This window comes from Prunus dulcis, chromosome 4 (assembly GCF_902201215.1).
Source record: "Prunus dulcis chromosome 4, ALMONDv2, whole genome shotgun sequence".
Lineage (NCBI taxonomy): Eukaryota > Viridiplantae > Streptophyta > Magnoliopsida > Rosales > Rosaceae > Prunus > Prunus dulcis.
This window is the reverse complement of record NC_047653.1, coordinates 219,716-230,497: the sequence shown is the minus strand read 5'-3', so window position 1 is coordinate 230,497 and position 10,782 is coordinate 219,716. Positions and strand designations below refer to the sequence as shown.

The window sequence follows — 10,782 nt, the reverse complement described above, 5'->3', positions numbered from 1 at the left end:
TTCAAACCGGTTTCCATTATTGGTTGTGTATGATGTTACCGTAGGCGCGCGCACACACATTCATCACAAAAATTATAACGCGATTAGGGTTTTCTTTCTTCCTTCATCCTCCCATTTCGTTTCCTCTCTCCTTCAGCCGCCGAAACCTCTGTCTGCGCCAAACCTCTCTCTCAGCCATCCTCTCTCTCACCCAAACCTCTCTCTCAGCCTTCCTCTCTCTCAGCCATCCTCTTTATCCTTCAGCCGTCGCGCCGCCGAAGCTCTCTCTCAGCCATCCTCCTCTCTCTCAGGCAAACCTCACTCTCAGCCAAACCTCTCTCTCAACCACACCTCTCTCAGCCGCTGCTCCTCTCAGTCGCCACCTTTCATAGTCGTCGTCGTCATACAGGTTAGATTCTCTATCTTTTTTTCCTTTTTTTTCCTTTTCCCCCTTCGATTCTCTGACCAACTCTCTCTGTCTGCAATTCGCAGCTTCCTCTGTCCTCCAACAATTTGCAGATCCAGCACCAGCAGTTCGCAGATCCAGCAATCCACCTCTTCATCTTATCCTCTCTCTCTCTCTCTCTCTCTCTCTCTCTCTCAGGTATGTCACTGTGATGCGCCAAAAAACCTCCAAATGCCAACTGCTTGTATTTTATCAAATTGATTAGCACTTCTTGGTGATATGAAAAGTATTTTATATGCCTATCTTGATATTATGCTGTCAAAAGAAGAAATGAATTGAAATAAGGCAGATTGAAACTATATCAAATTGAAGTTCCAGTATATCAAATATATATCAAATTGGATTGGGTTGTGGTTGTCTGAATATGTGCATGTGGTTGTCTCAATCTGTGAAGAAAAAACAAACATAAATCTGGATCCAATAGAGAACATGATGGGTATTCTGGGTATTCTGAGAACATGTTAGAGACATGAGAAGCAGTGTATGTTGTTATCAAAATGGGCAAGCAGGTAACTCATTTGGCTGTCTTTGATCATGAAAATGGTCTAGTTTTCTGATAATTTTCTTTTGCTGTTGCATTTCTTGATCCATTTTCACTTCTGGGTTTCCGGAGTTATGTTTTTATTTTCCACAAATTTAGATTATTGATGGCAATACATGGATCTGGTAGGTTCACTTTGTGTTCGGAGATGCAGCAACAAAAGAGCAAAAGAATGGAGTTGTAATTTTAAATTTGATTGTAATTTATTTTGTTTTATTATGTATTTTTTTGTTGGGTTGTAATTTTAAATTGAATATTGGATTGTTTTATTATTTTTGACAAAGAATAGTGGTTGTTTCAATATGGGAATTGGGCCAATTGTGATGTTGAAGCCCAAAAATATTAAAAATCAGATGGTCTTAAAGCTTAAATACCCAAGAAAATAAAATGGGCTTTACAACAAGCCCAAAATCGTGAGAACCGGGAACCGAACCGGAACCGGGTAGGTTCGGATTGGTTCGGGCTTACTTGTGGATTTTTGTCAAAACCGGACCGGACCGAACCGGTCTTCATTTCCGGTTTAGGTTCTAATTTTATAAGAAAACCGGTCCAAACCGGACCGTGCCCACCCCTACTGTTTGATCAGTAATTGTATTTAGGGTAAAAGTGACTTTTGATCCTGTAGTTTGGCACTTTAATCATTTTTGATCATATAGTTTCAACTCCATTAATTTTAACACTGTAGTTTCGTATTTGTAGTAATTCAATGACAAATTAATATTTTTGTCAATTTCTTTGATAATACAAAGGGCAATTTCGTTAACTCAAAATCCTTGAGCATAAAAACTCTTCTGAAACTCCCATAATTTCATATTATGACTTGAAATAGGTCATTTGAGTTCAGGATTTTCAAAATTTGGGATTAATAGTTGAATTTCAAGTCTTAATATAAAATAGGGAGAATTTCAAACGAGCTTTTAGACTTTTGGCCTTGTATTTAATGACTAATCACCTTCTTATTTTGTATTAATGTCTACATTAATTTTTTTCTTTTTAAACATATGCATTTATAGACGTATGGGCGGGCAGGCGGTCGCTATGGGCTGTTCGTTGCGGCCCTGTTTTGCTTCCACTGTTTTGCTTCCACTGTTTTGCCTCCAGAGTTTTGCCTTTTGACTTCTGAGGATGTGAATTAGCATTACAGAAAGAAAAACTTTTCTTGATGAGATTATTGAACAGTTACACGTATTTTAAACAGAGCTCAACATCGACAATGCAATTTCTTTTCTTTTGTTTTTCTTTTTTGTCATTTAACTATGACTCTCTTTAAATATTTTCACTGGTGCTGAGATTTATGCAGCCCTGATCATCAGAGTTTACTCTCTCTCCTGGGTGCCGTGCTAGTATTCAAGTACAAGTAGCTCTTCTGAACAGTATAACTTGTAGAGGGCACTGGAGAAAATCCAGTATACTTCCCATCCATCTTTGCTTTGCATATGTCGTGGATGCACCTCAGAAGCTCGTATTTCTGGACAAATGGTTGAGCTGCATATTCCTCAAATGGCATCCACTGCAAGCCATGCCATTACAATTCACAAACAGGTTTAGTATCATACGGAGGGGATGATTTTCTCTTATTCTCATCCAAGATTTATGCAGCAGTCATTCTAGATTGTTAACTGAGTGAAAGGGTGATTTAATATCTTGTCAAGATAAAAGCAAAGTTCGTTTGTATTATCCTCCTTCAACCAAAAATTACCTTGGCTGCTTCTATCTCGTGTTCCTGCTTCTGGATGTCAAAGGAGAGGGGTCGTAACATGCACACAAAAAATAAATCTGACTTCTGAAAGAAGGACTTGTGACTTTGTCTGCAAATTATATGAACATTAACAAGCATAAATTTCCATAAAAGGGAAGGAAAAAAAAGAAGAAGCAAGAAGTAAACATCAGAAATAGTTAATGAGAAACGCCATAAGATTTAACTCTCATACCTGAATGCTAGAACTTCCACAAACTCTGAGTCAATCTGGAACAACAGGAGAACCAGAAGCATGAATGAAAATCGCATTGATAAGCTAATAATTACACTAACTCAAATTAATGAACGCTTAATTCAATGGTAAGTTGGTAACTACTTACCCCTGTTTCTTCTTTGACTTCTCTAACAGCAGCTGCAAAGATATCTTCTCCCTGGAGGCGATAAAGTTCAATATATGGTTTAGACTAGACTACACTCTGAAGCTCTGAGAGAATAAAAACCAATGCTTGTAGGAAACACACACACACACACCTCATCAACAACTCCAGTAGGGAGCTTCCACACACCCGTCCCTCGATACTGTCCGGACTAGTACTAGCACCTAGCATTGAAATTTCACAAAGCCAAGACAGCAACATCATGGAAAACATTGAATGGTCTCAAGCATTGTAACGGTCAACTGAACATTAAAATAAATGGATCACACATAACTTTTTAGACAGTATAGGCCAATCGTAGGAGTATGGTGGGTGAGGTATTTCCCTATCCTAGAATAAAGTATACCTCTCTGTTATGATTGATGAGAAATGCACCAATACCCACTCGGTGCGTGGCATTTGCAGGAAGAGTATGAGCGGATTGAGGAATCCAATACATGAGCATCAAATAATTAGGCTCCGCATGGTGGTACCAGAATCCTTTCTGCAATTGCAATTCACTCCTGCCCAACATACACTAAGTTGTGTGTGTATATATCTATATATATATATACTATAATACTAGGATAGGATAGGATAGGATAGGAGAATCCTTTCTACTTGAGCAAGAAGAAGAATAATAACAAAAGCATAAATACTCGAAGAGATTAGGAGGAGCTTGACCTTCACTGCAGCTTCTACAAGATTGACTCGCTCTATAGGCAATTTGATCCAAACACCCTTCTTTCCCTGCACTAACATCAAATTATACACCAACCAACAATCAAACAAACAAACAAGGAATATAAGATGACAGATTTGACATACCATTTTACTAAACCTACTGCTCTGCCAGTATCATTTTAATTAAATTACCTGCACCTTCCAATGCGCAATTGAGGAGGTCAGAGATAATAAAAAGGTAGCAGGGTCTATGCTCATCTCCATTGATGTCTACGATCACACCTCCATACTGGTCATTTCTCGCACTCAGTAGCTTTACCTCCCTTTCCCTACTCTCAGCTTTGGCAGCCATTGATGATCGATTCGCAGGGATGACCGATCTTACTATGACTAATGAGGAGGAAAAGAAATGGCCATTATTGATAAATTTTGAGTGCTGCTAAATGAATCTTAAAATTAACTGAGTGTACCTGCTACCAAACTATTTATTGAATTACTAATTTATCATAATATAAAATAACCAAAAAGGATATATTGAATTGTAAAACAAATAAAATTTTAATAAGTACACCTTATTCACTATATTCAACTCTTATCAGATATAAAAAAGTCTTCGTATTACTTGGTGCTCACGAATAACGCAGTGAGTACTAGTTTAGGATTTGTATTACGAAATTAAAGATTTTGATGAAATTCAAAATTTGAAAAGAGAGCACAGATTCATGTAAAAAGAGAAACTTGATTTAGGATTAGTATTAGAGTATTGTACTAAGGTTATTTTTGATAGTTAAATAGGATATACTTAGTTAATTTTATATTTTAATTAAAATATTAAATTAACTTAGATTATAGAGTGTAATCATTTAATTTTAAAATTCGTTTAGCAGCATTCTAAATTTTTTATATAAAAAGAGAGCATTTCTATAGACACGTGGGCTGCGGGCGCTGGGATGTGAATTGTCGACGGGCAGGCGCGCACGCAGTGGGCACGTGAGCTGCTCTGACAAAATGAGTACCTCCGTAAATTCAAATTTTAAAAGCCTTTTACCTTTATTTTACTTTCCATTTACCAAAACTCGTTGCATTTTCACCCACTCTCAACCCAAACCCCCTCAAACGCCGCTGTTACCTTCCCCAACCTTACCTTTTTTTTTCTTTAAAAAAAAAAAATTATAAACAATTTTAATCTTTTTTACCGTTGTCGTCCACCGGAGGCTTGGGGGTTATGGAGGCGTTGACCGCCGACCGGCACATACCAAACCCAGCCGCCTTTCCAGAGCAGATAGCCCCATTCCCTGAGAGCACAGACCACCACCTTCTCTTCGCCAATCCAACGGCTGTGGTTCACTCGCCGCCCCAGAAGCTCCGTCCTATCAGGTGCAGCAGCGGCAGGTGTCCTGCAATCGAGCTCCCGGACAGCGCAGGAAACCTAGGTGATGGGGGTCCAGCACATGTCGGGTCGGGTACGTGGGGAGACGAAGGGGAGAACGAGTCCAGGTGAGTCTTTGTTATCTTATCCTTAACCCAAGATTGTTTATTTTTTGTTTATTTTTTCATAATTTTATCAACAATAGCGGATGGATTATTGAATTAATTAGGGTGCCCATTTTGCTTACTTTTTATAATATTCTACTGTACTACTGTTTTGTATACGACATGTCGCAAGAACATGACAACATTTATATATTTTTCTTTTTGAGAAAGGACCTTTGGTTATATTAGTATCGATATCACATTGGTAATTTATCGTATTTTTGTGTGATACAAAAGTAATTGTTGGTTTGCAATGCATATGATGGTTTCTGAGATACATTGGTTATATAGATTGTCGGGTGTTTGAGCCTTTGAGTTTGAGGTGGTTTGTGGCATGGCTCTTGGCCCTTTGAGGTTGATGATTAGAGTATTCTTTTTTCCTTTTTTTAAGTTTAAGTGGGTGTTTTCTGCCAAGTACCATACCGTTTTAATTTTTAACAGAGTGTTGTCTATTTTGTAATCAGTTCGTCACCAGGTGATGATGGTGATGAGTATTTAAAAACAGAAGGTACAGAACGCATGAAGCGGAAGAGAAAGAGAAGATCGAGGACGGGAGGAAGGTTTGAAAGGGTTGAGATTTTTCTGGAAAGTCTGATAATGAAAGTGATGGAGAAGCAAGAGCAGATGCATAAGCAGTTGATAGAAATGATAGAAAAGAGGGAGAAAGAAAGAATAGCAAGAGAAGAAGCCTGGAAGCAGCAGGAGTTAGACAGAATGAAAAGGGATGAGGAGATAAGAGCCCAAGAGACATCTCGTAGCCTTACACTCATTTCCTTTATCCAGAATTTTTTGGGCCATGAAATTCAAGTCCCCAAACCACCAGCACCAATATCAGTAGTACCTAATTATGATCATCGATGCATGGACGAAAATGGGGTTGCAGACAATGGCATTCAGAGAGACATGATGGTGATGATCAAGTGTGATCAAACTAATAGAAGATGGCCAGAAGCTGAAGTGCAATCCCTGATAACGCTGCGGGCTGCTTTGGAACACAAGTTTTGCATTGCGGGTAATTCCAAAGGACCCATATGGGAGGAGATATCTCTTGGTATGTGTGATATGGGCTACAACCGCTCAGCAAGGAAGTGTAAAGAGAAATGGGAAAACATCAACAAGTATTTCAAGAGGTCCATGGGAACTGACAAGAAGCGTTCTGCAAATGCTAAGACTTGCCCATATTTTCAGGAATTAGAGTTGCTCCATAAAAGTGGACTTGTAAGTTCAGAGGATGGTTTTAAATGCACAAGCAACCTGAACGAGGCTAAGATTGAAAAACAGGACAACAGTGAAAAAGGAGTAACAGAGTGATATCAGAGATTCAAGTGAAGCTTCAGAGAGAGAGAGAGAGAGAGAGAGAGAGATACATGAATGGGTCTTTGATGGCTAAATGATTATTATTTGAGCAGAAGAAGAGATTGGCATCTTGTTTGAAGCTTTGGTTGTATCTTGTTTGAACTTTATATCCATGACAGTTAACAAGTGCATTAGCATGGTTTGTTGTGCTATTAGAAATGCTTTGTTGGAAATTGATGATGGAATTGCAAAAAATACAAAATGAGGCAAATTGAGTTATATGCTGGTTTCTGTTTGTATATAGTGCTGGTGGCATTAGCAGCAAAGGATTAATTCAACTAATCAAACAACATTTATAACAGAATTAGATCTCCGAAGACCACAACACATGGTTGTTAGTTTTTTTTACTTAATTTTGAGGTTAATTTGGTATATATGAAATGAATAATCCAACGGCAATGGAATCTATTATCTAACCAAGGGAATCTCTGGTGTGACAGTTACATATGTGACCAGACCAGACACCAGACAACCCTGTGTGATATGATTCTAAGATATAATAGAGACAACACAATTGAAAGAGAGAGAGAAAAAAAACGAAAAACAAACAACACAGTAAAGATAAAGCATTAATTCCTTCCTCCCATTATTGAATTTGAAACGGCAAAACAATCATAATAGATTGCTGCTTATTACATGATATTGGATATTATAATAGTACTGAGGAAGAAGAAAAAGAACATTGACATCACTTGGTTGCATGATTAAGGAATGCCCAGATTGCTCCTAGAACAACAGGGAAGATCAGGAGCACAGGAAAGGAGGGCGGATGAACAGGACCCATCGCCAAAGGCAGAAAGAAGATGATGGCAACCACCACCAAAAACAGCAAAACTGTAGCAGTGCCTTGATCCATCTTCCTCAAATGTGTTATGTGTTGGCAACAACAAAGCACACCCTCGCACAACCACCAAACTTCTTGCAAAACAATATCAATCAATGGAAATGGTGATGGTGGTGGTGGTGGTGGTGATGGTGGTCTATGGGGTATCGTATGGTATATATAATGCTCATGGTGTCTCTCTGGGTAGAGGTACAACCGTTGGGAAAGGATCCATGCATGCATGCATGCAATTTGCAAATGCAATGCAACAGAGAGAAGAATCGGTGCCTGCGATGGGGTGCATCGTATAACTTAACTTAATCAGGCTCTCAAGTCCGATGGTTGACGAAATCGCATGCATACATGATAATATACATGCATATCTCGTCTTATTGGGCTGATGGGTCAAAATTCAATAAGCCCATTACCATTTTAAATTTAGGTCAAACTTTGAAAGGCCCACTTTGTGAAAGCATTGACCTATGACTGCCGGTAACTTTGTGCTGTCCAACCGTGAAGAGGGAAGACCAATTTATTTATTATCCTTCAACTCGCTGTTGCCACGTGGTTGTTACTTTTGAGCACTATAAATTTGGACCCTTGCCAAGTAGCAGCGTCTTCTTCTAATTCACTTGAGTTTCAAATCAAAATATCTGTTGGTGAGAGAGAGAGAGAGAGAGAGAGAGAGAGAGAGAGAGGCAGAGGCAGAGATCTCAGGGAAATGGAACGAGGAGGAGGAGGTTTCCATGGCTACCAAAAGACTAGCTCCGGTAACTGCTAAACCACACTGATCTCTATATTAATTCTTTCTAATTAAAACTAATGGTCGTCCTTTCCCAATTGGGTTACGCATTTCCTACATTAATTCTTCTTATTAATTTTGGGGTTGCTTTCTTGCATTGCATGCAAGAAGCATAAACTTTCTTATGTTATATATATATATATATATATATGTGTGTGTGTGTCATTGTTATCCCCTGCAAGTTGCATGCATGTAGTCTGTTGATTAGATTCATATCTATGATGGTTTAATTAAAGCTGTCTTTTATAACTCTTACAAGGTGTTAATTTTAGTTCGATCTTGAGTCTTGATTCGCTTGATGCATTTGTTTCTCATTCAATATTAACCATCTCTTTGGTCGAGGAGGGGGAAAACAAAAATACAGGCCTGTCCAAGCCTCTGCCCTTCTACCAAGCACTCTTTGCGGGAAAGGTCTTAGTACTTTGCACAACATATATGTATATCTAGACCAAACTCTTTTGCTGATCGATGCTGCATTTTAAAGCTTTATCATTTCATTTCTTTTAAACAACATGCAGACATTCCCTCTCTAGATCTGTCTAGATCGCTCAATATTATCTATTTCTGCTTCTGCACAGTGCACATACACACACATATGATGATATCCTTGGCATTGTTGTAATATTCTTTCATTGTTGATTGAGGGGCTGGGCAGGAAGATGCGTGAAACTTAGATGGAGGGAGGGTAAATAGCTAGCGTGTAGGAGATGGAGATATTTAGCTTAGATAAGTAGGTAATACGCAAGCAGTGCAAGAGAAAATGGCTGACGATGATGAAACTGATAGAACTCTGTTTACAAGTGGCAAGCATCTTTCATGCAATCTTTGACCCCACATGAAACAAGTGGCCTCCATGCAATGCATTCTCACACGTCCCGGGCCCACTCTTTTCCATCTGTCCGCTTTCATCTTGCTCTTCTTAACTGCATGTATATTGCAGCCGTTTCTTTGAGCTAACTAGCCTTTTTTATATGGACTATATACATATATATATATATATATATATATATGTGCAGTCTTTGTCTCAACAAGTTGTCCCAGCCAGCTAGCCAATTGATCCATCATCAAGAAACCCAGTCCTCCTTCCCAGCTTGTTTCAAGTCCCAAAATGAAAAACCTTTCTAAATGTTCCGTCCGATGAGTTGAGTTAAATTGATGCACGAAAGACAAAACCAAAACCATTGATTTCTACATGTGGATTTGATTTATTAATTAATTGGCATATTCTTTAGGGTAAAGCAAAATTCCAAAGGCCCTTTGGTTTACGTTCCAAAAAGTTTACCCCGTGGGACCGGCTCACATGATAAGTCCTTTGTCTTCCACAAAACAACTGAAGCCCTTGCTCAATTTTTATGTACCTTATTAGTAGATTCAAATACATGATATGTATATATATGTTTGGTTTAGATATATAGCTTATATGTGAGTGGGTGGGTGCAGGGTTGAAACTGTCAGAGATCAACATGAGGGTGGCAGGGATGAATCAATTCAGCATGCAGCAGGGGGGAAAGAGTACTAGCTCCTCTACCACCAATATCAATATCAATAATGTTGTTAGCAACAACAACAACGTCGTTAACCACCCCACCAGTAGTAATGGTACTACTACTACTACTGATGATAACGAATGCGTGGTGAGAGAGCAAGACCGCTTCATGCCAATAGCCAATGTGATCAGAATCATGCGCAAGATCCTTCCCCCGCATGCCAAGATCTCAGACGACGCCAAGGAAACCATCCAGGAGTGTGTCTCCGAGTACATCAGCTTCATCACTGGGGAGGCCAACGAGCGTTGCCAGCGCGAGCAGCGCAAGACCATCACTGCTGAAGACGTCCTCTGGGCCATGAGCAAGCTCGGCTTCGACGACTACATTGAGCCCCTCACCCTCTATCTCCACCGCTACCGCGAGATGGAGGGGGAGCGTGGCTCTGGCTCCTCCACCACCTCCGTCATGAGAAGCGATACCTCAGTGAAGGGTGCTGCTAGCAGCAGTAGCAGGGCAATAGATCACCACCAGTACTATGCTGCTGCTGCTGCGGCGGCTGCTTTTCATCATCACCATGGCCATGCCTTTTTTGGATACTTAAAGTCATCCGATGCCTCCACCTCCACCAATAATAATATCAATGCTGCTGCTGCTGCTGCTGCTGCTGTCGCCGTGGCCGCTCTGCCAAATGGTGATCAGCACCAGCCACATGCAAATGATCGAGTTTAAGTGAAATGTAATACTACTTCCTAGCTACCTAGGTCTAGGTCCTTCCATCGAGTAGTACTGGTTTTATTTGAGTCGCTTAGTAGTAGTGCAGTAAAATTATAACCAAAAAAAGTACTGTGTGCATGCGTAGTAAAATTAAGAGCGCAGTTTTCCTTGCGTTCGGGATGCTTTTGCTTAATCGACGTCGACGCTTTCATATCGCATTCATTGCCAACTTCCGAGGATCATTTTCCCTTTGGAAAGCAAAGAAAAAATACAGAACAAAAA

The 10,782-nt window shown here is 39.6% G+C and overlaps 4 protein-coding genes and 1 long non-coding RNA gene across 7 annotated transcripts; 3 read left to right on the top strand and 2 right to left on the bottom strand.

Moving 5' to 3' along the window:
- The first annotated feature begins 100 nt into the window (after positions 1-100).
- On the top strand, positions 101-1,287 carry LOC117625084. Of its 3 annotated transcripts, none has more exons than XR_004585409.1 (3): positions 101-388; positions 472-954; positions 1,116-1,287. It is a non-coding gene; the product is annotated as an uncharacterized LOC117625084 (long non-coding RNA). The 3 variants fall into 3 exon arrangements; XR_004585410.1 differs by having other exon boundaries at positions 102-388; positions 472-583; positions 840-1,287; XR_004585408.1 differs by having other exon boundaries at positions 103-388; positions 472-1,287.
- Positions 1,288-2,179: 892 nt separating this feature from the next.
- LOC117624096 (nudix hydrolase 2-like) lies at positions 2,180-4,137 on the bottom strand. Its single transcript, XM_034355228.1, has 8 exons — positions 3,978-4,137; positions 3,723-3,856; positions 3,469-3,606; positions 3,217-3,273; positions 3,066-3,116; positions 2,918-2,952; positions 2,686-2,794; positions 2,180-2,496 (listed from the first exon to the last, which is right to left on the bottom strand). Exons 1-8 carry the CDS (start codon positions 4,135-4,137, stop codon positions 2,296-2,298), a joined length of 885 nt encoding a protein of 294 aa, XP_034211119.1. The 3' UTR covers positions 2,180-2,295.
- Positions 4,138-4,861: 724 nt separating this feature from the next.
- On the top strand, positions 4,862-6,893 carry LOC117625077 (trihelix transcription factor GTL1). Its single transcript, XM_034356655.1, has 2 exons — positions 4,862-5,282; positions 5,783-6,893. The coding sequence occupies exons 1-2, from the start codon at positions 5,011-5,013 to the stop codon at positions 6,627-6,629; spliced, it is 1,119 nt and encodes a 372-aa protein (XP_034212546.1). The 5' UTR covers positions 4,862-5,010; the 3' UTR covers positions 6,630-6,893.
- Positions 6,894-7,236: 343 nt separating this feature from the next.
- LOC117625083 lies at positions 7,237-7,783 on the bottom strand. The gene has a single exon (XM_034356664.1). It carries the CDS (start codon positions 7,738-7,740, stop codon positions 7,363-7,365), a length of 378 nt encoding a protein of 125 aa, XP_034212555.1. The 5' UTR covers positions 7,741-7,783; the 3' UTR covers positions 7,237-7,362.
- A 358-nt stretch (positions 7,784-8,141) lies between these two features.
- Positions 8,142-10,715, top strand: LOC117625080 (nuclear transcription factor Y subunit B-3). Its single transcript, XM_034356662.1, has 2 exons — positions 8,142-8,267; positions 9,740-10,715. The coding sequence occupies exons 1-2, from the start codon at positions 8,219-8,221 to the stop codon at positions 10,513-10,515; spliced, it is 825 nt and encodes a 274-aa protein (XP_034212553.1). The 5' UTR covers positions 8,142-8,218; the 3' UTR covers positions 10,516-10,715.
- Positions 10,716-10,782: the final 67 nt, after the last annotated feature.

Excerpts from the sequence above, each read along its gene's own strand:
- LOC117624096 (XM_034355228.1), bottom strand. The coding sequence starts at position 4,137 with ATGGCTGCCAAAGCTGAGAGTAGGGAAAGGGAGGTAAAGCTACTGAGT. Across the intron at positions 3,607-3,722 it reads TTATTCTTCTTCTTGCTCAA|AAAGGATTCTGGTACCACCA; the intron begins GTAGAAAGGATT and ends TTGCAATTGCAG. Across the intron at positions 2,953-3,065 it reads AAGTCAAAGAAGAAACAGGG|ATTGACTCAGAGTTTGTGGA; the intron begins GTAAGTAGTTAC and ends CTGTTGTTCCAG.
- LOC117625077 (XM_034356655.1), top strand. The coding sequence starts at position 5,011 with ATGGAGGCGTTGACCGCCGACCGGCACATACCAAACCCAGCCGCCTTT. Across the intron at positions 5,283-5,782 it reads GAAGGGGAGAACGAGTCCAG|TTCGTCACCAGGTGATGATG; the intron begins GTGAGTCTTTGT and ends TTTTGTAATCAG.
- LOC117625083 (XM_034356664.1), bottom strand. The coding sequence starts at position 7,740 with ATGCATGCATGGATCCTTTCCCAACGGTTGTACCTCTACCCAGAGAGA.
- LOC117625080 (XM_034356662.1), top strand. The coding sequence starts at position 8,219 with ATGGAACGAGGAGGAGGAGGTTTCCATGGCTACCAAAAGACTAGCTCC. Across the intron at positions 8,268-9,739 it reads CTACCAAAAGACTAGCTCCG|GGTTGAAACTGTCAGAGATC; the intron begins GTAACTGCTAAA and ends GGGTGGGTGCAG.